Source organism: Mya arenaria, chromosome 4 (genome assembly GCF_026914265.1).
Source record: "Mya arenaria isolate MELC-2E11 chromosome 4, ASM2691426v1".
Taxonomy (NCBI): domain Eukaryota; kingdom Metazoa; phylum Mollusca; class Bivalvia; order Myida; family Myidae; genus Mya; species Mya arenaria.
The window spans coordinates 64,813,764-64,839,182 of record NC_069125.1 but is presented as its reverse complement, the minus strand read 5'-3'; the positions used below and the strand labels follow the sequence as shown (position 1 = coordinate 64,839,182).

Here is a 25,419-nt window from a genome sequence, read left to right as displayed (position 1 = left end):
AAACAGGAAAAAACGTAAGTGAAACAGATCCTTTCTTGGCATAAGACAATAATAATGCGAAAAATATACTAGTAGCAGAAACGAAAACCGGAGGATTACACATGCACAAAAAACACGAAAATTTAAAGTCGTCAACCAACACAGCAGCAGTATTCAAAATGGTTTGTAGTCGAAATGTCAGCATATTTCACAACTGGCTTAAATGCTTAAAGCGTTGCAAATGCTTACCTTCTCCCTCGCCCTGCCATGTGTAGATGAGGACGCCGGAGACGCGCTGTTTGCGGCCTAGATCGATGGTAAACACGTCCCCGTAAAGGTTGTCCAGAATCGTGCAGTAACCCAGGCGCTGCTCCAGCTTGCCGTCAACGGCCTGCTCTGCCCGGTCCTGTGACACGTGTGTTGACGTGATGTGACGCTTGTTGTGGCGCGCGCTCGTGCTGATCAGCGCACGCTTTTTATACGCTAGGTTCTCAACTGGAAAAAAAGCAAAACGTTAACTTCAATACGTTCACGTTCAATATATACATGTATATACTTCTTAAATGGTGTTTGGTAGGTCAGTCGTTAAAAGTGGTGCCATTCGTGTCCGGCAGAAAAATAATTACCATGTTTTCGTTGGGATGCTATTGTAACAATCGTTATGAACAAAGTAAATAAGTATTGTACACTATCTGTATGCATATAGACCAATATATAAGACATGGTCAAAGAAGAAAAATGCTGAATGACACTTACCACAAGGTGACTCGGCGTTAACGCGCATGAAACCATCTGGACACTCACCTGTAAACATAAACCATAGTTATAGGCCCTGCTAAATAGTTGCGTAGTGTACCATACGTTTCAAGTTTTATTTGAAATTATGAAAAGTTATAGAGTAAAAGCCACTGTTGAGGTTTTCGAACGTCGATAGCGACGAGGACAACGCCGCAAAAGCAATGGCAATACCCTTAGAAATCATACGAGCTAAAATGCCGTTGGTGCGCATGTCTTAGCCTCATCTACATGGGTGGAGAAAGGATGTACTGTAAAATGTCTTCCGATGATTCCGACCACACAAAACACACTTGCACACTGTACTTTGCTGGATATTACAAAAGTGTGGGTGTGTAACTGCGGATAACAGTCTGGCAACCTACTGTAAACTACACACGAGAGCTACTGTGTGTATCTAGCCTTAGCCTTAAACAACTTGTGTATCTTAACCACTTTTAAATGGTACAAGAGACCTTTTCTTTCCGAATCCCATTTTTCACTTTTTCTGAATGGTGTACAGTCTCATTATTAGGTTATTTAAGACAGCAAAGTAGTAATCAGGTGGGAATGTAGAAAACCAAGCAATTATGCTGGGTTGTTGGTTCATTGACTTAAGTAATTTGCCTTCATATGGCGTACGGATGTATTAAAATATGGTAATATTTGGCAGTCATCATGAGCCGTGTAATTGAAGACATACAAGGGGAGTTCGTCTACCATCACTATACAGATCATCAAGATTGCAGGCTTTCTTACTATAAACATTTAACGTACCAAGTCAAATACTGGTATACGTTATATACCATGTCCTTAATGGCGATACCATCTTTTAAAACACATGACAAGTAGTATTATAGTAATTAATGTTTCGCGACATTTGTAACCGAGACCAAATCCTGACAGAAGATCAGGGTGGGACAAAAAACGTACTAGCGAGGTTGGCGCGCCCCATGCAGAAGGTAACGGACGGGACAAAAGGTGTCCCATGCAGATGGTACGGGTGGGACAAAAGATGTTGTAGTGGCGAGGTTGAGGCGCCCCGTGCAGAAGGTACGGGTGGGACAAAAGGTGTTGTACTAGCGAGGTTGAGGCGCCCCGTGCAGAAGGTACGGGTGGGACAAAAGGTGTTGTACTAGCGAGGTTGAGGCGCCCCGTGCAGAAGGTACGGGTGGGACAAAAGGTGTTGTACTAGCGAGGTTGAGGCGCCCCGTGCAGAAGGTACGGGTGGGACAAAAGGCGTTGTACTAGCGAGGTTGAGGCGCCCCGTGCAGAAGGTACGGGTGGGAAAAAGGCGTTGTACTAGCGAGGTTGAGGCGCCCCATGCAGAAGGTACGGGTGGGAAAAAGGTGTTGTACTAGCGAGGTTGAGGCGCCTCGTGCAGAAGGTACGGGTGGGAAAAAGGCGTTGTACTAGCGAGGTTGAGGCGCCCCGTGCAGAAGGTACGGGTGGGACAAAAGGTGTTGTACTAGCGAGGTTGAGGCGCCCCGTGCAGAAGGTACGGGTGGGACAAAAGGTGTTGTACTAGCGAGGTTAAGGCGCCCCGTGCAGAAGGTACGGGTGGGACAAAAGGCGTTGTACTAGCGAGGTTGAGGCGCCCCGTGCAGAAGGTACGGGTGGGACAAAAGGTGTTGTACTAGCGAGGTTGAGGCGCCCCGTGCAGAAGGTACGGGTGGGAAAAAGGCGTTGTACTAGCGAGGTTGAGGCGCCCCGTGCAGAAGGTACGGGTGGGAAAAAGGCGTTGTACTAGCGAGGTTAAGGCGCCTCGTGCAGAAGGTATGGGTGGGAAAAAGGCGTTGTACTAGCGAGGTTGAGGCGCCTCATGCAGAAGGTACGGGTGGGAAAAAGGCGTTGTACTAGCGAGGTTAAGGCGCCCCATGCAGAAGGTACGGGTGGGAAAAAGGCGTTGTACTAGCGAGGTTAAGGCGCCCCATGCAGAAGGTACGGGTGGGAAAAAGGCGTTGTACTAGCGAGGTTGAGGCGCCTCGTGCAGAAGGTACGGGTGGGACAAAAGGTGTTGTACTAGGGAGGTTGAGGCGCCCCGTGCAGAAGGTATGGGTGGGAAAAAGGCGTTGTACTAGGGAGGTTGAGGCGCCCCATGCAGAAGGTACGGGTGGGAAAAAGACGTTGTACTAGCGAGGTTGAGGCGCCCCATGCAGAAGGTACGGGTGGGACAACAGGCGTTGAGGCACCCCATGTAGAAGGTATGGGTGGGACAACAGGCGTTGAGGCGCCCCATGTAGAAGGTATGGGTGGGACAACAGGCGTTGAGGTGCCCCATGTAGAAGGTACGGGTGGGACAACAGGCGTTGAGGCGCCCCATGTAGAAGGTATGGGTGGGACAACAGGCGTTGAGGCGCCCCATGTAGAAGGTCAGGGTGGGACAAAAGGCATTGTACTAGCGAGGTTGAAGCGCCCCATGCTGAAGGTCAGGGTTGGACAAAAGGCGTTAGACTAGCGAGGTTGAAGCGCCCCATGCTGAAGGTAAGGGTGGGAATAAAGGCGTTGGACTAGCGAGGTTGAAGCGCCCCATGCAGATGGTCAGGGTGGGACAAAAGGTGTTGGACTAGCGAGGTTGAGGCGCCCCATGCAGAAGGTACGGGACTTCATTTCCCACACCTGACAACAGAGGAAATCACCCAACTAGTATTAAGTAGCAGCCGGGCATTTTTGCAAGAAATATGATATCGATGTATCTGAAGTTTGGGAAATTTTATCGTTACGCGACGAAGACCTTGTTTCATAGGATTTCCCCGTGCGAATATTATTTTGTAATAAATTTTCATTCTTCTTTTCATCAACAAAGATATTAATGACATTTTAAGTCTTTTTACTTCATCACACAGAGACGTGAATAAAATCCTTTACAATACTATGACTTGGCATATTTTAATTTGTTGAAACACAATACAGAGTAAATACATGGGGGCTTATCAAACGCTGCATATCAATTTTAAATTCAGATCTTAGCATAACAATGCGACAACTAGTAGGAAACAAATTTAGAAGTCATCAGATGTCGACGGGATATATAAAGAGTAATCGTACTATAAGACATTAAACAGCTCTCATAGGACGGAAGATATATGTGATATCCTTTGACATATTTTTGCAGACATTTTGTAAATGTAGCGGGCTAAAATAACAACTTGTTCTTTAGGCAAAGACCCACAGAAAAACAAAGAAGATTCCAGTCAGATAACGCCGACATTAAACGCTCGTATAAATATATGAACCTAGTTTCAACTTGGAACATATTCAAATGTGCATATTTCATAATTCAAATTGCATAATAATCGTGAAAAAGTATTGATAATAATGGTGTACAGGCCGGGCGTGGCGGCAGGTGTCAAAGCAATACTTCACAGAGTGAGGCCGCTGCTGTCAATGATTTGCTCAATGTATGGGGAGTACCAGGCATAAATCATTAACGCGTTTCCGTATTCAAACATGATGTTATGTATGGCTTATTTCAATTCAGAGATTTTAAAACAATAAACGTGTACAGCCTAATAGAAAAGATTAATTACTTTTAATTTAATTGCCCTTATCGTGGCAAAAAGTTTCTTGGAAAGTGATGCTGGGTTTCTTTACGCAGCGTTCAGCACCAACACATGCACTATCCGTATTGCGTTTCCGGAGTAACCTTAAATCTGCGTCGCACTAATGTACTTTCGGCAAAAACATTTCGTTCACTTTTTTATCACTTGGAAGTATACCATATATCAATCATAACGATATTTCCATTCCTGTCACAGTTGTGTGCCTACATTTCAAAGCCCTGAACCTCTCACATCATTTGAATATGAACGTAAATCAAATTAATTACACGCTGGGCAAATTTTTAAATGAAAAATACAACCGATGTCAACTGCTGAACTGAGAAATGCCAAATTTGTTACAATAAAGTGTTTCCAGGCCAGTGGCATTGCACTGATTACACGGAAAATCGGTCTCGGTTTGAAACCTGATGAGTTCTACTTAAGACAAAAACAAAACGCACGATGTCATTTGCAAGATGGATGGTGATGTTGCTACCTAACAGCTCGAAGCGAATGCATCTTATGAAAATATGTTAATTACGTATTGTTTGATATTTCAAAGGTGACGGTATTTTCTGTTTATAAACAAAGAAATCACAATGTCAACCATTCATAAGACTTGCCAATGAGGATATGAAATATGATCTTGTACGCATTATAATGCACGAACACCACGAATATAGAGTTGTGAACCACAACATTGGCCCAATCAGACAAACGCGTTGGTTTAACTTGAAACTCGTTCTTTAACTGTGCAAATCTCAACCTCTGTAACAGAACTTCTATATTTAAGAAAAACAACAAGGACATTATGTAGCTGAGTCTTTTTTTAAATGACCTACCTATAAAAGGGCATCCGAGCAAGCCAATCCGCATGGATATTTTCTTGTTCCACTCGATGGGATAGAAGCGGACGTATCTGGCAACAAACGGCGAGTTTAGGTAGTGGGTCCGCTCCGTGCTCTTGTCGCTATTCCCGCCGAAAATCTACAAACCACGAGACACACATGAACACGTGATCACAAGAGTGATTCTGGCAAGCAAACAAATGCCTGGTGACCGACAGTGAATGTCTAAAGGGGGATGGTGCTGGTGTGGACAAAAGGTCAAAATATAGTCTGTTCATGCTGTCAATTGTCCTGATTTCTTTGTTTGTTATTTGAGGCGGTGCTCTGTACTGTGAGTGTGCGTTATATTTCGCCTTTCGGTGCTCAATTAGCGTCATTTAGTTCATACTGCATGCGGCTTTATTAAGGATCATGCGACAGTTAGAAGATATGTACTATGCGTGACATGCATGCACATGCGTTGTGGTATTATAACCAGGCAGGATCACAAAACACATTCCGTGTTCGTCCGTAGTGACCATAAACTTTTAAAAAATGCATGTTTGTGATTCTGCCTGTTAGGAGAAAGACGCTGGTGTAATGGAAATGTTTACGTTTTATGTCAATAAAAGATCTTTACTGCACATACATAGTTTATATATGTTAATTAATCTTTATTTTGTAAAAATATAAAACACGTTCTACACCACGATTTTAATGTCCTCATTTCCCAATCTTAGCCAAACATTTTCACTAAATGTTGCTTTAATTACCAAATAAGTATCAATCATTTTTACAGGTTTACTTAATTTCCTCAGTAAATCAACAGAACGCCCTGCCATTGAGACATTACCTAACGTCTTTCTGTATATTATGATCATGCAATTTATAATCATAAATTAGAATGTTAGTTGTGTGTTAGAAGTGCGTGTTATAAACATGCAAGCATCTTGATTGAAGAGCGGGATAAATGTTCAGGGCGAAAGTCAAATTTTAATTTTAATAGCTATGTTCATCAACTATAGTGATTTTTATTTCTCATTGCATGACAACATATCAACATATCTAGATTGAATTAAAAAGTTCATATGAGTGAGACTAATCTAAATGTCTATTTCTAAATCAAGGTATGTCCCAGTAAAACCAATCTCCGTAAGCTATTCTATGTATATCTTCATGTAGAAGTCTAGAAGCAGTCCCGAAGCGCTACTCCATATCTAACGACTATCTGCCTACTTCAGAACGGTTACGTTATACTGATTCTCCAACAAAACTGCTTACATTTTAAGCGAACACCAATACAGAAATCATATTCAAACTGATTGTAAAATGGTTTGAAAGTGAATTACTTTTTCTGGTTACATTTTCTTGTAGAAAGAATAAGACACGAAATAAAAAAACAGGAAGTGAGATAGAAGACGAAGAAGTGATACAATATAAACTAGATATTAAACAAAAATACAGCAAGTCATTAGAAACTGTTGGAGAATCATCTTTCCTACCGGTAAAATCCGACCCTCGCACTGAATATTTAACTGCTCTCAGGAAGCAATTCAAAAAGACAAAAGCCTACCACGTGGTTCTCGAGTGTACGCAAAAATATAGACCAGTTGTAGGCTTTTGGGCATGTCATGTCGTTTGTTGGTTTAGCTACATATAACTGTTGTTTAATTAAAAAGTAAATAAACAGATATATTGTAATAAATATCATTAATAACGGATTAATAGACTATATTGCTGCAGTTGATTCTTTGAATATATAACAAAAAGCAAAACGTCCGATTCATCAAACGACATAAAAGGCCTTGTAAAAGATGAAAAATGAGTGATATACCGCACCCAATCAATGCGTTAGTCTTACCAGGCCCTCGTCTGTGTACTGGTCGGGAATTAATTGAGAGGCTGACGCATTATACGTCGGTGTCCACAACCATTCGTTCTAGAAAACACGAACATGTTCAGGCATAAGAAATACCCACAGTCCATAGTAAAGATAGTAGTAGGTTGTATATGCAGGGGTGCGTTTAGGTGTTGTTCTGGTTGCTGAACCCTCGGGATGCCACTGGACGGGACGCTGGCAGGTCTCGCCGGACCGGGTTTAGGTTCAGTAGTTTTGGAGAGGCACGCCCTTTTGTGTTCGCCATCCACACAACAGCAATAGAAGTTACACACATGACACACAGACACCACACATACACTGATAACCATACCACGTGACATACCACCGTACCACAAGCATAATATGGAAAATACAAATACGTAGCTTTCAGATATGCATCTCAGTGAGTTTTGCCCGAAACCAATTGGCCAAGTCATTGGTAGTATGGGTGCCCCGCCACCTGTTTCATGTCCTCCGATCATGGAAGAAGTCAATTGAACGTCAAGGTCATGTTAGTAAAGACAGTTTAGATAACGGGTACATCCGCAAATTCTGGCTAAATAACAGTTTTATTTGAACGGGAAGACAACATTTAGCTTCAAAACTTAAAAAAATGCTCTGTTCGGGGAGACTTGTGGCTGCAGTCGGTTTATGTCCTATAAACTAAATCTGCAATGAAAACAGCTATTATGTATACAACAATTACAGCACTCTGTTATTTTCTGTTACAAATGTATACTCACACTGTTTACAGGTTACATTATGTCAGTATGTTGCTTAAGCTTTTTGTTAAATTTGTCTAGTATACGAAATGTATTGCTTTGTTTGTATTAAATAAACACTTGTTTATCAATGATATATTTAATTTCATTGTATATTTACAAATCGGATTAGATGACAATATCTCATATTTATTTTTAAATTTTTATATTTAAACTTGTTCAATTTGAATGCTTCAACAAAAGCGATACTTCCTATACTAGATAAACTGTATTATTACAATATAACGTAAATGACAGATATTTAAAGCGTTTGTTATATTGCTACACATGATATGTTTGATAATGTGTCGCGACGTAAGGCCATGTTCGACAGAAGCAGCCTCCTGATAATCAGCAGAAATGGAAGCCAACATGTGCTCTGCCTCTACAGCTGTGAACGATACTGCTCCAGTAACAATATAGATCTAATACAAATTGCATAATCAGTACATTTGTCAACATTGTATTACGTATTTTCAAAAGTAAACATTCAATTCATGTCGCACTTTTGTTATATACTCAATTCAGTACAACATTCAAGAAATACAATCTATTGAGATTGCGTTTCGTGAGAATGTAAATGAGTGTAAGGACTTCGGTACAATGATCTAAACCCGGTACAACAATCCTTCATTGTGCGACCTCCACCAGCTATCAGTCCAAACTAGTATCACACAAAGCTAAGCGTTATCAATACAAAACATTAGTTCCATCATCCTTATTTACACACTGATCCGTTAAAATTAAACTACTCTTTTGTGTCTACGAGTAATGAAAGGGATAATTTTGAAATTCCAATCTCAAAGAATAAATACCAAAGTCTTGTTATCTGAATAGTGAACCAAATATTTTCAAAAAATAAAAAAACCTCTCTATCAAAAAATTCCAACCAAAGGACAAAATTGAGTGCTTCCCAGTTACTGGTTTCCGGCCCCCCTTACCTTGGGGTCAAGGTGGTGTGCGTCCTTGTACTTGTACCAGACGACAGAGTCGTTGCTATAGGAGACCATGAACCGTTTGACCCAGTGAGCCCTCTTGGAATCCCCGCGGCCCCTCGTCTTCACTGCGGAAATAAGAGCTGGCGGTCCGATATCGATCTGCAGCCACTGTGGGTCTGAAAGCAACCAGAAGGACATGTGTATGCGTCGAAAGTTTAGGCGGGAATTTTTAAAAAGTTTTATTGAACATGTGTGCTGAGAGGGTATGTGCGTGATTTTTTCAGCATGAGTCAGACGTCGTCGTTCGTTATCATATCATAAATATGATAAGGAATATTCAAAGTGTCTAATGCCACCACTTTTGATCAACTTGTAAACAGTATTTATTACCAAAAGCAATTTAATTAAAGAGGGCACTGCAACGTAAAAGGACGAGATATGTACAACATATGTAAAGTTGAAGGAATGTGGTCCGTTACATATAATACAAAACATCTATCTTGCGCTATTGAACACATTTAAGGTTGCTTTACTAGTGTGATTTATTTCTACTGAACGTGTTCTTTGAAGACCTGTCAACAATGAAAGAACCCTACACTTCTGAGCTGATTAGCGTCCTGTTTTCTATGTTATCTCATCTACTAACAGATATACATCGGGTGGTAGAAAAAAGGTTCTACTCTCTAATTAACAATTAACTTTATGCCTGATATTACAATACTAGACAGGGGTTTTGTTTAACAGCAAGACCTCCCCGAAATGGCTATAATTCAACTGAACATTCAGATATGGACAGTTTATAGTTGAATCCGAAATATGACACTATTTGGCTGTTCTGATTTGAATAGTAATTTTAAATTATGGTCGTGTTAAGTACATGGTAGATAGTATTAATTACCTTCATATCCTAAATGTTAAAGGCTTTGACACTTGAATCAATAAAGCAATAACGCAACGAAATAGATTTGGTGCGTGCAATTGTCAGCATTAGATCATAATAAGGGCGATCAAATATTTTCGTGGCCTTTGATATATTTCCCTTTAACGAGACCAAATATGTTCAGTTTATTTCAAACACGCATTACAATAACAAACGAGTGAAAAATAGAGAGAAGTTGAGTAATTAAAACTAATAAATGTAATTTTATATGATTCTTTACCTACGAGCTGAGCCAAACGGAAGGAAAAGTGTGTGATTATGATAAAGAATTAGATTTTAATGATCCAGTTGCTTTTTAATAAACTTGGAAAGATGTTTCGTCAACGCAAAGTAATTTGCAAAATACTTTCTGCTTGGCTGGGTGGAAAATGATATGCTTTGCCTCGTCCGAGATGGATGTACTCCTCTACCTTTAATATTATCTATTCTGCTCTCATAAACATGCACAATGACTGTCTCAATCTATAAATGTAAGGCAATTTCAAACGTTTGCCTACCGAGTGTTTTTCCGTGTAAAAAGCTGCTCGTACTAAATGGAGATCATCGTTGTATTTAGCATAGCTTCTTAAATATATTTATTCTGCCACAACCTTGTAAAAAGGACAAACCTTATAGAAAAGCTATAAGCATCACATTACAGAGCCTTATAAATTAACGAAAATTCCACTGAATAATACTTCTCCCGCTCATTCATCTTAAGAATGAATGTGTGATAGTTATTACAAAGGCTCGTATTAGTCTGAACACCTCATAGATAGCATTTGGAAATCTAGGACTGCCCATTCTCTCGTTTTAAACACTCTATACATATGGTTTTCAATTACTCCCCGTGCAACAGTAGCCATTACTTCAAAATATTTAAAAACAAGTTTAACTAGTCTACGTGCCAACTGTCAAAGATAATAGGCTCATTCGAAATGTTGTAAGAACGATATGGTAATAAAAGTTTATTATCATAAGCCTTGGTATGTGCATTTATTCGTTCTATATGAGATATATAATTCTCTATTAGACATGCAAGTACCAGGATGTCTTGTTATACCAAGAACATTTGAGATTTCAAACGTCAAACGAACGTAGTATCTCTAACGCGTGGTCGTGAGTTTGAGCCCAGCAAGGGACAGGTTCTCTTGGCCTAACGGAAAGGACATCAGTACTTGTTGCTAGCCAGGAAACGGAATCGACAATTAATTGTATTTACATATGCGTGACATACAAGTTAGAGACTGGCCCTGATGTTTACGTGACTAGTGGAGAGTGGCCGTGATGTATACGTGACTTGTGGAGACTGGCCGTGATGTATACGTGGCTAGTGGAGACTGGCCGTGATGTATATGTGGCTAGTGGAGAGTGGCCGTGATGTTTACGTGACTAGTGGAGAGTGGCCGTGATGTATACGTGACTAGTGGAGACTGGCCGTGATGTTTACGTGACTAGTGGAGAGTGGCCGTGATGTTTACGTAGCAAGTCGATACTAATCTTGATGCATACGTGGCTAGGGTAGACTAACGTTGATGCATACGTGGCTAGGGTAGACTGACGTTGATGCATACGTGACTAGTGGCGACTAACGTTGATGCATACGTGGCTAGGGTAGACTAACGTTGATGCATACGTGGCTAGGGTAGACTGACGTTGATGCATTCGTGGCTAGGGTAGACTGACGTTGATGCATACGTGGCTAGGGTAGACTGACGTTGATGCATACGTGGCTAGGGTAGACTGACGTTGATGCATACGTGACTAGTGGCGACTAATGTTGATGCATACGTGACTAGTGGCGACAAACGTTGATGCATACGTGACTAGTGGCGACTAACTTTGATGGATACGTAGCTAGGATATACTGACCTTAATTTTTACATCTGTGTCAAGTGGAGACTGGCCGTGATGTATATGTGGCTAGTGGAGACTGGCCGTGATTTTAACATCTGTGTCAAGTGGAGACTGGCCGTGATGTATATGTGGCTAGTGGAGACTGGCCGTGATGTATATGTGGCTAGTGGAGACTGGCCGTGATGTATATGTGGCTAGTGGGGACTGGCCGTGATGTATACGTGGCAAGTCGGGACTGGCCGTGATGTATATGTGGCTAGTGGAGACTGGCCGTGATGTATATGTGGCTAGTGGAGACTGGCCGTGATGTATATGTGGCTAGTGGAGACTGGCCGTGATGTATATGTGGCTAGTGGAGACTGGCCGTGATGTATATGTGGCTAGTGGAGACTGGCCGTGATGTATACGTGGCTAGTGGAGACTGGCCGTGATGTATACGTGGCTAGTGGAGACTGGCCGTGATGTATACGTGGCTAGTGGAGACTGGCCGTGATGTATATGTGGCTAGTGGAGACTGGCCGTGATGTATATGTGGCTAGTGGAGACTGGCCGTGATGTATATGTGGCTAGTGGAGACTGGCCGTGATGTATACGTGGCTAGTGGAGACTGGCCGTGATGTTTACGTGACTAGTGTAGACTGATCTTAATGTATTAATATCAAGTGAATACTGACCTTAATTTATACGTTACTAGTAGCGAATTACCTGGTTTATACGTTACTAGTAGCAACTGACCTTGATTTAGTTTAAACATGATATATTTTACAACGATTGTGAAGAAAGCTATGATAGCTTATACTAAGTCACTCTCGTTGGCACGATGTTGCGCGAGAGTGTGGTCTTGTGTTGTGGGGGAAACCGGACTACCCGGAGAAAACCCACTTGTCCGGCTTGGTGACCACTAACCAAACTCACATGCGCCCAGGCCAGGAATCGAACCCGGGTCGCCTTCGTGAGAAGCGAATGCGCTAACCACTGCACTAACCGGACAACCTAAAACCTTGGTAGGTTGACCTTGATTTATACGTTACTAGTAGCGACTGACCTTATTTTGTACGTGGCTAGTGGAAACATGTGTCATGTATCCGTGACTGGTGAAGACCGAAATTGACCTTGATGTATAAATGGCTAGTGGAAACTGACCAGTGTCATGTATCCGAGACTGGTGAAGACCAACTTTGATATTAATGTATAATTGGCTACTGGAGACTGACCTTTCTTTTTCTTTGCACACCAGCCTTTGTGGCTAAGGATGTTTCCGTCTTCCGGTTGGCATGACTGGGCGCTCTTCTTTGAGGAGGAGGCAGTCATCTTGGCGTATGGTGGCAACCCCAGTGGAACCTTGCACACTAGAGAGGCAATGATTGAGATAAGCTGTCGTGCACAGAGGCGAGCAAATACTGTATAGAGATAACCTATATGCAAACTGATTCAAACGGAATACTCTTTACTTGATTAGATTTATTTTTGAACGAACGTCGTATGTCTGTTTTGTAACTAGTTATTACGTTTGAACTAAACCAGTATCATGCTAGTCATTAACATGATCAATTATCGAGCAATAGCTTTATTTAAAGAGACGACTAAATAGTTTTGTTTTAAATCCTCATATAATCTTTTTAGATCTTTGAAATCGAGTATTTCGACAAGAAAGTCACTCAGACATAATGACGGTAAACGTTTTAAGTTTGCTTTCAAAAGCTTTTACTTATTTACATAAATTTGTGGAATACTTTAAGATACCGATATGATTACAAAATATGTTAATCACTTAACTTATTTTTTTTTTAAAGTTTTCAATTATGCTATTCACGCCTTCTATTAAATGTAACAAAGTTACCTCAACATCCATCATTTTCTACACAAAAAACTGACGTCTCATTTAGAGATTTACAAAGTTAATTCTTATAACACATAGCTATTACTAAAAATTAACAAAATGAGGACAAAATTAGTCAGCTGCGTCATTCCAGCTCCTACCCCACCCTCACGCCCGTCTCGCCCTCCCCGACCCTGAAGGTAAACTTACGTTGACATCCTATGATCTCGACCCTCATGCTGGGGTGGCGGTTCCATTGCACGGTGTGGAACTTGATAAAGCGGGCCACTATCGCCGAGTCCAGATAAGAGTGCTTCACCGAGTACGAGTCAGTATTACCCTCAAAAATCTGAACAGGGATAAAAACACAAAGAAATGGATCATTTGCTCTGAGTGTCATCACGCTAAATTATGATTCAAGTTTTTAGGAGCTATCACTGTGTTTCTAGTGGTTCAATTAATCTTAATTACACTGAACCTTATTTATAAGAGACTACCAAAATCAAAAAAATTGATTTTAATTTTATTTTGAAGAGTACCTTTTGGTTTCCATACTGGTCCTGTACGTAATACCAGTTGTATGCATTATTAGAGTGGGAAATCATAAAGGCCGTCACCCACTCATTTCCGTCCGCTCGGCCCTGCGTCAACACACCCGTCACCTGAAAACACATTAAGTACATACTTACTGTTCCGGTGGTTAACATGAATTAAACAATAAACAGAGCCGACATAGTACGGTAAAGGTCGGTGCAATGGCAGTTATTCGGATTTCGGAGGTTGCATCCTCAATGCTTATCTATAATTGGATCCTGGTGTTTTTCATTGCATAGTGCAATATTTAAACCCTCTTCTAAAACGTTTAAAAGCCGAAACTCTTTGAAACTTGATTTTAAAAAATATGCAATAAGTCCTGCATGCAATACAGGAAACATAAGCAGATCAAATAGACGACAAATGAACAATAGAAAACGGCTAACTTGAACTTTCTCAATGCTAAAAAAAACAACAGGGAAAACATTTTAGTTTAAAACAATTTACTTCTAGTAGCTTTATTGAGATTCGATTATCTTAACATGTTGAATTTTTTAAGTCAGATGTTTTTTTAGAATGCACAAATTTAATACTAATTAAATAGGCAGATTATCATCGTTTTGGAGTCGCTTTTTTGTATTTAATACCGACTGTATGTTTTTGAAAAAAAAAAGTGAACAAACAAAATAGACAATACATGGATGAATAGCAAAAAATAACTCCTAAATACACAACATAAGCAACACGCTCTTCATGTGTACATCAATGACTATACACATAGAATACACCGATATTATTATGCACTTTATACTACACTCTCAGCATACATACTAGCTCAAAGTTCGGGACTGTTTATAATTTGTTTATAAAGTAATATTTAGGGGGTTTCGGACGCTATTTAAACATATCAGCACGCATGGCCCTGCCTCTGTTTACGTTCGTGATTGTTGTGGTTACAAAGATATCAACATCACATCGGCTGTTAATTAAATGTTCCATTGCAGTTGAAACAAGGAAACAACAGGAGTCAATGTCTCCAAAATATGTACGTTAATAGTGGCGTTCAGGTAATTTGGATGCATTAAGTGCAGACATTTACTACCTTGCGCATCTGTACCTCGACATAGCCGTTTATCATCTGTATACATTTAAAAGAACCAGTATTTAAATTCTTATAACATTTTATAACTGTTCTTGAACACGAAAAACCAACTCTTGCACCAATCTCTGACAGATTTATTTTGAAATAATGCAAATAAGGGCAGTAATTGTTGTACGACAGCATTGTTGCCGGCACAGAAGCTTGAACTGCTTTGCTTACAGAATTCGAAAAAGAATTGCATGTGCTAGTTTGACAATTAATGTTTATATTCACAAATTTGGCTTACAGAATTGAGACAAAATTGCGTGTGCTTGTTTGACACTTACGTTTATATGCACTGATCGTGGGTTTTAAACATGGCCTAATCGAATTCATATTTTATTCGTCTATACACATTTGGCTAAAATAATCCACAGTGCAAGAACGAAATATCGCCGTTTATAAATATTGTCTTTTTAATGACTCGGAAAATGATTTATTGTAAGAAAGAATTTGCTCCCAGCTAGTAATCAAAGTCAGTGAAAGAAATCACCAAACTTATCTTAAAGAAAATGATGTTTTTATTAGCAATGGCTACGTCGTCTGTGGTGGAGTCCTTTGCTGGGAAAAAGCCACATGTTCAAAATGATAAATATATCTTGAAAATTCAATGACTGCTAATTTAATACCTTTTCCGAGAATTCTTTTGCCAAATGGTAAATTGCAATGATAAGATGGCATTCCCTTCTCGACAAAAACCGAATATGAAACATATTTTCCCAGAAAACAAGGACATTTCGACGATTACAATATGAAAGCAAACTTTTCCTGACTATGCGACCACCACGTATGGATAAGAACCATCAGCTTATTCAAATTATAAGTAATAAACAGGATTCCATATTCAGAAGGAAAGCCATTAATGTGTATTAGCAAGGCTTGTTTGAATGGAGTCCATAGGACGTCTTTCATGAAGCAAGCAGGTGGCATTACTTCTCTATAGCACATCGCCTTGACAAGCCGCAAACCTCACATTCAAAGATATACCATCACGGTGTCATTGAGTTTAAATACCCGCTTTCTTCACAATAAATACAAATATTAAAATCTATTAACGTAAATAATTCAACACTTCACTTCACAACGACCAACACATTTTAAACGACAAAAAATAGTAAAAAAAACAAAAGTAAAACGATGTACTTTGACATTTAAGACAGGTTTAACTTTGCGATTTTTAACATTTCACAATGTTATTTAGGTTGATGAAGTATGCTCGAGTACTGAAAAGACACTGAAAAAATCGTAAATTAACACATTATTATGGTAATGCTTGGTCGGTGCCTTGTCTACCTCCGAGCCTTGTCTCCAGCCTGTCTGATTGCCTGTTGTTTTATTATGCCAGCTTTCAACTTTATTTAGCCCTAATACGATTTTTCTAGGTCTGTTAATTTTAAATTATAACCCTGGTTATTGCCAATTAATTGGAAAATGATTTCTCCTAGATAAAACTGCCAAACTTTGTCAAACGCCTTGGAATGATCTACAAAACCTATTGAGTTACTAAAAAGAATGTGTTTGAACACGAATCATGAAACATACTAGTATTATTTTTCTTGATTGTTCTCGGGTTCTGTTGGGTACTGTCTCACATCATCTGTTGAATATGCCGACATTTCTTACACAACTCTGTGAAACTGTTTAAAAAGCTTAACTAAATGTATTGATTCATAAAAACAGTTGCAAAATACAGGAAACTTAGAGCCTCTTCTAGCACTATTATACTGTTCTTTTCTCATCCTTGTGGCCATATAGAGTATCCTATCCGCGCGTCAAGCTACCCATCCATATTATCTGCTTTGACACTCGCTCCGGGCGGCTGGGCTTCGAGTTTCCCCCGATTTTATTATGTTTCTGATTTATTTAAACGATGTCAATTTAATGTACTATTTTCACGTTGGGATCATACATCTAAAACATATATGAAATATACCAAGTCCAATCGACTATCTTAAGAATGCTTTATTTGTGTGAGACTCCCCAGGAGGGCAGTTTGATTGTAGGTTTCGGAGAGACTGGACATAACTTGTTGTTATTTTAATGGTTTTAAAGGTTAAATGCTGGCTGGAGACTGTATTCGATGGTGACTGTAGTTGGTTACCTTGATGAGTTGTATAAACCGAGGAAAATTCACATAAAATTTTATCTTCAAAAGTAACAACAGTTGAATCTATTGTTAAAAATGGGAGATGGCTTTAACCTGAATAGTAAAACGTATAAAAGATTCGATTACTATAGTTTTTTTATTGCGATTATTCTTCAATTATATCATGTTTTCTTTGGCCAAAATCAAAATACAAGACAAAAAAGTGAAGAGGCTAAAAGTAAAACACATCAGACACGTTGTCTAGAAATTAATCAATGAGATTGGCTCCGAACACAAGTGTCGGAAATGCCTTCAAAATTCTAAGCAAGGCTACGTTTCAGGGTCGTAGAGGTTGCTTGAAATGAGTCGCGAAATTAGGTAATTGAATTCATTATCAGGTTGTTCTTGCCTTCCCTACAGATCTTTAAAGCGATAGATTAAACAATCATTATAATCCAATCTAGACCTTTGAAATTTGAAAGAAAAAAAACATCAAAGCATAATGAACTATTAACTTTTTTCCGACGTTATTTTAAACCTTTCTGAATATCAATATCTGAAAAATACACTCTTACAATTACAGCAGCAGCGTCATTTCATTAAAGTTTCTATTTTGTTCTGAGTCATGTTCAAGCAACATCCGCAGCACGTGCATTTTCTTTTATTAAACCAGACATAACACCATTATAATAACTTTCCTCCCCCGTATCCGTAACATGATACAACATGTTGTTAAAGAGGTAGTATTCCATTGTTTAAGTTAAAAGTAGTATTTCCAATTTAATTTGCAAAACATGATGAAATAAACATTTAAAAATAATTTTAAGATCTTAAATTTTCAACGTGTTTAATATGATATTCTGCAAATGCCAATGTTTATATTCTATACAGGCGATTCACAGAAATTATAACTATGTTCTGTATTTCTCCGTCTTTGTTTAACTGCCATATGATCCATCGATGTCAGTACTTAAACGTGTACTTTCGTTTGAAAATGCAAGAGGAACAGGGATATCAACGGAACAAACATGTTGTCGTTTGTATTGGACCTTAGCTCCTTACCTCTACCTCCTAATATCCTAACCTCTATCAAAATACTGAAGGCCAATCAAAGAAAGTTATATTTGCGCTTACCCTGGAAGCGACCCCCAGGTCGACCTGGAGCCACTCGGAGGACGACTTGTACTTGGCGCACCAGCCGTACTTGTTCTCGAGGTAAACACGGGCGTACTTCTCGCGGCATTTGTTGTCCCATTCGTAAGGGTATGCGGAAGATGCCGTGATCTGCCAGTCCTGTACCTCACCCGTGATCATCCCCAGCGGACCCGTAGTTTGGCATACTGAAATAAGGATAAGCGGGCTGGCTTATTAACAGAATGCCGGGTTAGGATATGATGCACGATCATAATATGAATGCCTTTTTCATGCTTGAATAGTTATAGTCCATCCTACATCCTATTATTTTCGAGATATACCAATATGTGAAGTGGTAGCATTCAAATTGTTGAATATACATGACTAGAATTATACATGCGAGGGAAGTGTATTATTTATTGATAGTGTTAGTTCATGCAATATGAAGTCCATGATGAAAAAACAAACATTTGACTGTTTTGTATCTTAATGAGTATATCTAGACATGTCCCGGGGTCATAACCACAGCAACAGATCACTTTCCCACCTGTACTTGGTTGGTGTTCATTTAATCTACACATCTTAGGGCCTTTGATACGGACTTTAATTCAAATGACGGGGGTAGTCTAAATGATATTTTAATCGGGAGTAACACTACTTTCAGTTTGATAAATGTAGAATATCTATACAATTCTTAGATGAACTTAATACATTTCTCGTTTCTGTGTCAATAAATATGACAAAACTATAATAAATTGATTAAAATCATATCATGAGCAGCAAATCTATAAATTACACTATTTAATCTCTAAACCCTCTTCTTCATATCAGTATGAATGGATTTTTTTACATTAAACATGAAACTAAACAATATAGGACAAAACATGGGAAGCATGGTGATTTTGTGAACAGAAATTTGCGTTACAGGTACATTGAAAGATATTGTTCATTCTTTACATCGAAATGTTGTTGAATAAGAACCAAATACCATATGATTTACTCTGGATATGTAGATTAAACAAAAACACAAGTGTGGTCTAACAAAATATTGATACTGAAATAATAGTATATACATTGGAAGACATCCAGTAACAATAGACATGTATTAAACAAAGCTTTAGCAAATAAATATGCATATATTGGCAATAGCAAATGCGTTCCATGGCGTTGCACTGCAACGTTTTTTGGCGTTCTGTTTAAGTAACAATAACACCAACCGTGCACACCTAGACCAACCGCCATATTCGTTTGTTTTCATTCTCAGGCGTTATGGGTACTGGAATTGCAGCCTCTGCAGTAGTTGTAAGAGACACGTAAAGAGAAACACATGCTGGTGATAATGTTTTACAAATTCGTTTGATAAGCAACAACTTTTACGTCTGCTGTAATCGATGTTAACAGGATTGATTCGAGGTTCGCTGATAATGGCAACAGTAAAGCAAGCATTCTTGCATTGTTTAAATGAAACCAGGCGATTTTTGAAACGTTACTCCTTGCAACTCATATTGTAAGGGATGGGTGTTCTTAGTAATTCTCGGAGAGTGTCTATGATTGAAATATGTCGGGTAGCATTAGGACAGACGACATTTCATATACCACGGAAGACATGCGTGATAACTTGGAAACTTTCCACAATTGACAAAAATGTGGCAATTATTAATACACTTAAAACCATTGCACTTAATTACTTTTTCATGGTGACACAAAGTCCAGTGTACGGTTTGAAAGTTGGCAAAGGCAAGCATGTGTTTGTTCTTCGTGCATTTATCAAAATCTCAGATATCTACTATAGCACAATTAGTTCAAAAGCATGCCAGCTTTGCAAAAAACGACGATAAAAGTGAAATGGATGAACAGAAAAACGATAAGATATGCAACCTTCAGCTTATAGTATGCAGGTAAAACTAAAGATAGTGAAGAATTTGAGGTTCTGAAACTAAAAAAGCACTTTAGGAGGTATAAACATGTCAACGTTGATTTTCAACTGGTCGAACAAGTGATTTCCTGAGGGGCTGATAACCATGAAATTAAACTTTTAAAGTTGATAAATGGTTCCATCAGTGTGAGATATTTTTCTTGCTAATTCTAGCCTCCATGATTGATGGATGCACCGCTTCCATTCATTGCCCTAGCATTCTACTGGAATGGTTCCCACCATGACAACAAATATCTTCAATTTCAAAGAAGTAAAAGAATTGAGAAGATATGGAATTTCGCTGCCATTAAGTAGTACAGTATGTGGTAATAACGTAGATCTTAAATTATAAAACGAAGTTAATTCATGTATGGGCCGACCTTCCATGCACTGCCGATGTTCTTTGTTGCGTAGCTTGTTATATGCATTTGTTTGAAACATATATCGCATTGTTATCTAAAATAGAACATTTTGGAACGCAGAAATGTTGTTTTTCATAATTTATGAGTTTTTACTAAAGTGAACGTAATGAATTACACTGTACAGAGCATGAGACCTGGCGTTTAGCATAATTTTATATTTGTTAAAATTGTAATGTTAATCGATCATTAGGCAAAAATGTGTAAAACAGTTCTTCTCACTTACGCCTGTAAACGCCCTGTATACACTTAACAAAACAATGGTTTCAATCCATGTTGTAATTTAAGAACAGTTTTGAGTGAAACACGATTGATTTGCAACTGTACAAATAAGAATATTGAATATATTGCCTATTTTAGAAAACCGAAATTAGCGATAAGATTATTAAAGTGCAAATAAGTGTAATGTCAAAACTGAAATGAAGAATATTTTGAATGATATTGTATTTCAATAACTCTTTGACTCTCTACTTATCTTGACAGGCCATCTACAAATGGTTCCATATACAATATGGAAAGCGAGTATTAGAAATATTCAGCATTGTCACTAGAGACATTCCTGAGATCGAAGAGCGCCTCGGCTGTCGCGACGTTGTAATCGAGTGTCAATCACTGACTAGACTGGCAGCGCGCGGAACATTACCGAATCAGTTAAATAAAAAACAATCCCAGTAAACATACATGGTGAAGTGAAAATGAGCGTCAATTGTCAGAATGTATCTGAACTATGTAGTAAACCAGGAAAGCGTGGTTTAATAGCCCAACTCCATGATTGTGGTCCTGTTCCTGAATCGCAGCCATGTCAAGAAGTCTAAACAAGTTACTATTATGATTTTTTTCTCATATTAATAGAAACATATTATACCTTTGCAAACGTGGTAAGATTTTGGTTCAGACTAAAGTTCATGACTTTGCTGGTCCTCCACAGCAGGGAGCCCAAACGTTTGGGTATGTTGGATACATGTGTCGATTTAGTTTATGATTTGATTGTTACAATGTACACAGGCATGGATATCGCGGTTGTTCCAACTTCACATGCAGTACTTGAAACGTATTTAGTTTTGCATTAAACTTTAAATAATAGACGAGAGTCTATAAACATCTTCAAAAGCTATGTTTGATTGCAAGATTATAATGCAATAAATAACTGATAGGCTTCCTTTAGGAGATCGAGAAGGACTTTACGTAAAAGTTGTTACCACTACTCTCTATGTAATGCCGAATGTAAATAATGCACATTTTTTCACATGTGGAAAGTAATTTATTGAACGAGAATGATTCCTAAGCAAATAACCCACTTAGGATGTAATTTATGGAATGTTCGAAGCTTTATTTGGAATGAATATTTGAAAAGGAAACAGTCATTTGAATAAAAATCTATTCAGGCGTTTGCGTATGTGATTTGTTTATCAATCTTACGCATGACCAACATAATCTCACCCATTGCCAAACGCACTCTTACTCATTGCCAACCCACTCTTACTCATTGCCAAGCCATAGCTCCACATTGTTTGCAGCGTGTACTTGCAAGATGTCAAACGAGTAAATTTATTTAAGCTTTAAGCTTTTTTTATTTATATGCACCCAGACATTTCACGTGTTTGATGTAATTCATTAAAACATCTTATTTACAAAACCTATGGAAACAAACACGCGGAATAGGGCGCGAGTCACCGCGGACACAATGTGGGTGGCGTCGAGGAGAGTTTTGTAGGCTATGTAAATACATTTAACAACGAATCAAAACAATAAAATTTGCAAATTCTAGACAAAATCTCAACGTTCATCAATGCAAAAAAAATGACAAAGAGCCGGTATAGGCTAAAGACTGCTAGACACCAAGGCAACCACAACAGCAACAACCAACACAACAGCAACAACCATCACATACCTTTTACAGATCTTAAGGGAATGTCATGGCCATTTCAGGCGTGGACAACACAGACAACATTGCATAATTCAGTGTCATATTGTTTAGATAGTCATATCAGGCTTTTTTTGCTGAAAGACAGAAAATTCGACCAAGACTGCACCGGTTTTGAAGTCAAGCTCAACAAAACATGCATACCTCAGTCTCTAGGGTAAGTTTGAGAAACCTTTTTGCAGCGTGCCTTTGACTCCATACAGAAGCGCATCGACAAATTTCTCTACAACAAATAACCTATTGATAAGTGAAATTCATTTTAAATTGTTTAATTTATGATAAAAATACATTATTTGAGATTGCAACGTGCAAACTTCAAGCCAAATAAACTTTGCTATCTCTTTAATAATGGGCTATACGTATGAATTACCGGCATTTCAATGGAAAAACATAAATTCCGAACCAAAACCAAATCCGTCTTCAAATAAAGGAGATTGAAATTGAAAAGAAGGGATTCTATGGAGAAATGTTATCAATGACTAATTTAGGAACTCCCTTATAAAAATATATATCAGGTAAATTGATTTTATAGGTTTTGAGGTACATAATAATGCCATCCTATAGAAAATCAAATAAACGGCGATATAATTTCAAATCAAAATCACAAGAAAATACGATCTTTGTTGTGGTTTTACGTCTCTTTTATGACATCATTTTATAGCACAGGTGAATGTACCGGCAATACCCAAATTTTCGTTTTATTGGCAATGTAAATAGTTGTGTTAACAAAAGTCGACCTAAGCAAGCTAATACTGGAGAAAAAGTCCGCACTTGATCATTGCTATGTCAGGGAAACCTTTTACTATTCATTATAAAACACCGCAGAATAAATAGCATTGTTTGGAAAACTCTGTGATCGCTCCACATTTTATAGCGCGGAGCTGGCATGGTTTATATTATTGTTGTGGTTATGTCCTATTCCATTACTTCTTTAATCCCCCGAGTGCCCGTTTAACTCCGTCTTGGTCTACCTTCGCCCTTCAGCCAGCTAATCTTTATCAATATTTATTCTTCTTGTTTAAAATTCATTGAAATAAGTTTATGGGTATGAATTTGCACACATTACCACATTCATCATTTATTTTTCGATTTTTGTTGTAATATCTTGAGATTATATTCATTCTACTATGACCAAACGTAAAATTAATAATCATTTTTCAACGGAAACCATGCAGACACATCGTTTTTATTATATACATATATTAGTTATTTTCACAACTTCCATAAAATTTAATTTTTCATTTCCCATTACGCAAACAAAATATAAAATTAAATCATCACAAACAACCAGCAACCGTACTTAACATTGAACCTGTGTAATGTACATTGATGGACGTCTCCTCAAATCATGGTACACGTTCATGGAGTTAGATAAAGACAAGGAACAACCACAATTTTCTGTTTCAATCATCAAACATTGTTTTATTCAGCCCAGTTCTCTGGTTAAGAAAAAAAGATAGAAATGAAGATCGGCAAATGTTCAAAACGTGCATGCAAAACACATTAAGTTGAGCAAAAGAGCTCTGTTTATTTACTATGAAGTTCTTTGAAGTTTTTGTGGGGCGAAGTCGAGGGGAGCGAGGCGGTATACAAAACATTTATATGCCAGGATGATACAAGGGATATTGTATCGAGTTAAGAATAGGTGTTCTGGACAACGCTTCCTATTTGCTGAAATTACAGTTCCGTAAGGCATCTTTTACAGTGTCGTAGTTGAAACCCGTATCACTTTTGTAGTCTTTCATGTTATACACTTCAAAATACATTGCGACAACTTCAAACCGGCCTAGTTACTATCTACCTGTACACCTGTATAATCGGGTCTTCAAATGTTTCACCAACGGCACCTTGCCTTGTGTTCGTATGAACATTACCAGCCTCCATAGCCGCACCCTGTGCCAAATCACGAGGGCCTCTTGGGTCTAGTTGAACTAATGGTTTCCACAGGCCGTTTGTTACGGGATATGCCAAGGGTAAGGATAAATTAATTGCCCCGAAACTGTGGAAGCTAGCGGAAAATGTGCGTTAAATGGATTATCGGTACATGAAAAAATACTGAAATATTATTCAGAAGCTAAATAACGGTATAAACGTTGCTTTGGTCAGACCAGTTTGTATGAAGTACACAACATCAGAAGGATGAAATGCATGTTGAGTCATCACACAATGAAGATAAATGCTTCAAAAATGCCGTACTGAGAAACGTACTTGGCTACCTTCGTCAGGTCAGACATTCATGACCTAACTGATCTCAATATTAGAGCTCTCAATCCATCACAGAACCTTTGTTATCCATTTGAACAGCAATATTGTCTGTCCTATTGATGGATGTAATGTGATGTGAGAAACAAGCGGTTCACTGTGCTCACAACATAGTACAGCCATGTTACACCATGTTGTGCAGCTAGGAACATACCTTGTTGTCAGGACTGCTCGTATTTTACCAACCTTGTTATCTGCTCCGTGTTTTATACTACAATGCTATTTTTACAGATATTGTATCAAGGAAGTCAGCAGCAATGAGCAATATAACTCACATACGTATGCAAATGAGCAATACTACTCATATACGTGTATCAATGTGCAATTTCAACTCATATACGTGTGCCAATGAGCAATATAACTCAAATACGTGTGTCAATGAACAATATAACTCAAATACCTGTGCCAACTATTGTAAAACCAACCGTTTCCTTGATGGTTGTTGGCCATTCTATTTCCATGACTACCGCTGCCCATTGCTCAAGAGAGAAATTCACGTGTCGGATTGGACACAAGAGCCTGTCAACCTGGTGAAGTCTGAGGACTTGCTAAGCGTGCACGAGGAGATATGTGGTGTAAAATGACAGGGCTTCAAACGACATTAATTCAGTCGTATCTTTGAGATGAACCATGCCAAGTAATTAGGGGCACCTTTATTGTTTCTGAGTGTCCTGACCATACATATATTATGATTGTGAGGCGTGTGAAA

The 25,419-nt window shown here is 38.6% G+C and overlaps 1 protein-coding gene across 5 annotated transcripts in view; it reads right to left on the bottom strand.

Annotated features, from left to right (window-relative positions):
• Positions 1-25,419, bottom strand: part of LOC128231454 (lactadherin-like) — a 53,594-nt gene that overhangs the window by 3,117 nt on the left and 25,058 nt on the right. For 4 of the 5 annotated variants that reach the window (XM_052944291.1, XM_052944292.1, XM_052944289.1 and 1 more), the window contains 9 exons: positions 18,191-18,396; positions 13,835-13,957; positions 13,506-13,644; positions 12,691-12,825; positions 8,704-8,876; positions 6,984-7,061; positions 5,138-5,282; positions 736-783; positions 229-474 (listed from right to left, as the gene is read on the bottom strand). In XM_052944291.1, coding sequence (XP_052800251.1) covers positions 229-474; positions 736-783; positions 5,138-5,282; positions 6,984-7,061; positions 8,704-8,876; positions 12,691-12,825; positions 13,506-13,644; positions 13,835-13,957; positions 18,191-18,396 — 1,293 coding nt within the window. The remainder of the gene's footprint in view (positions 1-228; positions 475-735; positions 784-5,137; positions 5,283-6,983; positions 7,062-8,703; positions 8,877-12,690; positions 12,826-13,505; positions 13,645-13,834; positions 13,958-18,190; positions 18,397-25,419) is intronic. The other variant, XM_052944293.1, reaches the window with a different exon arrangement.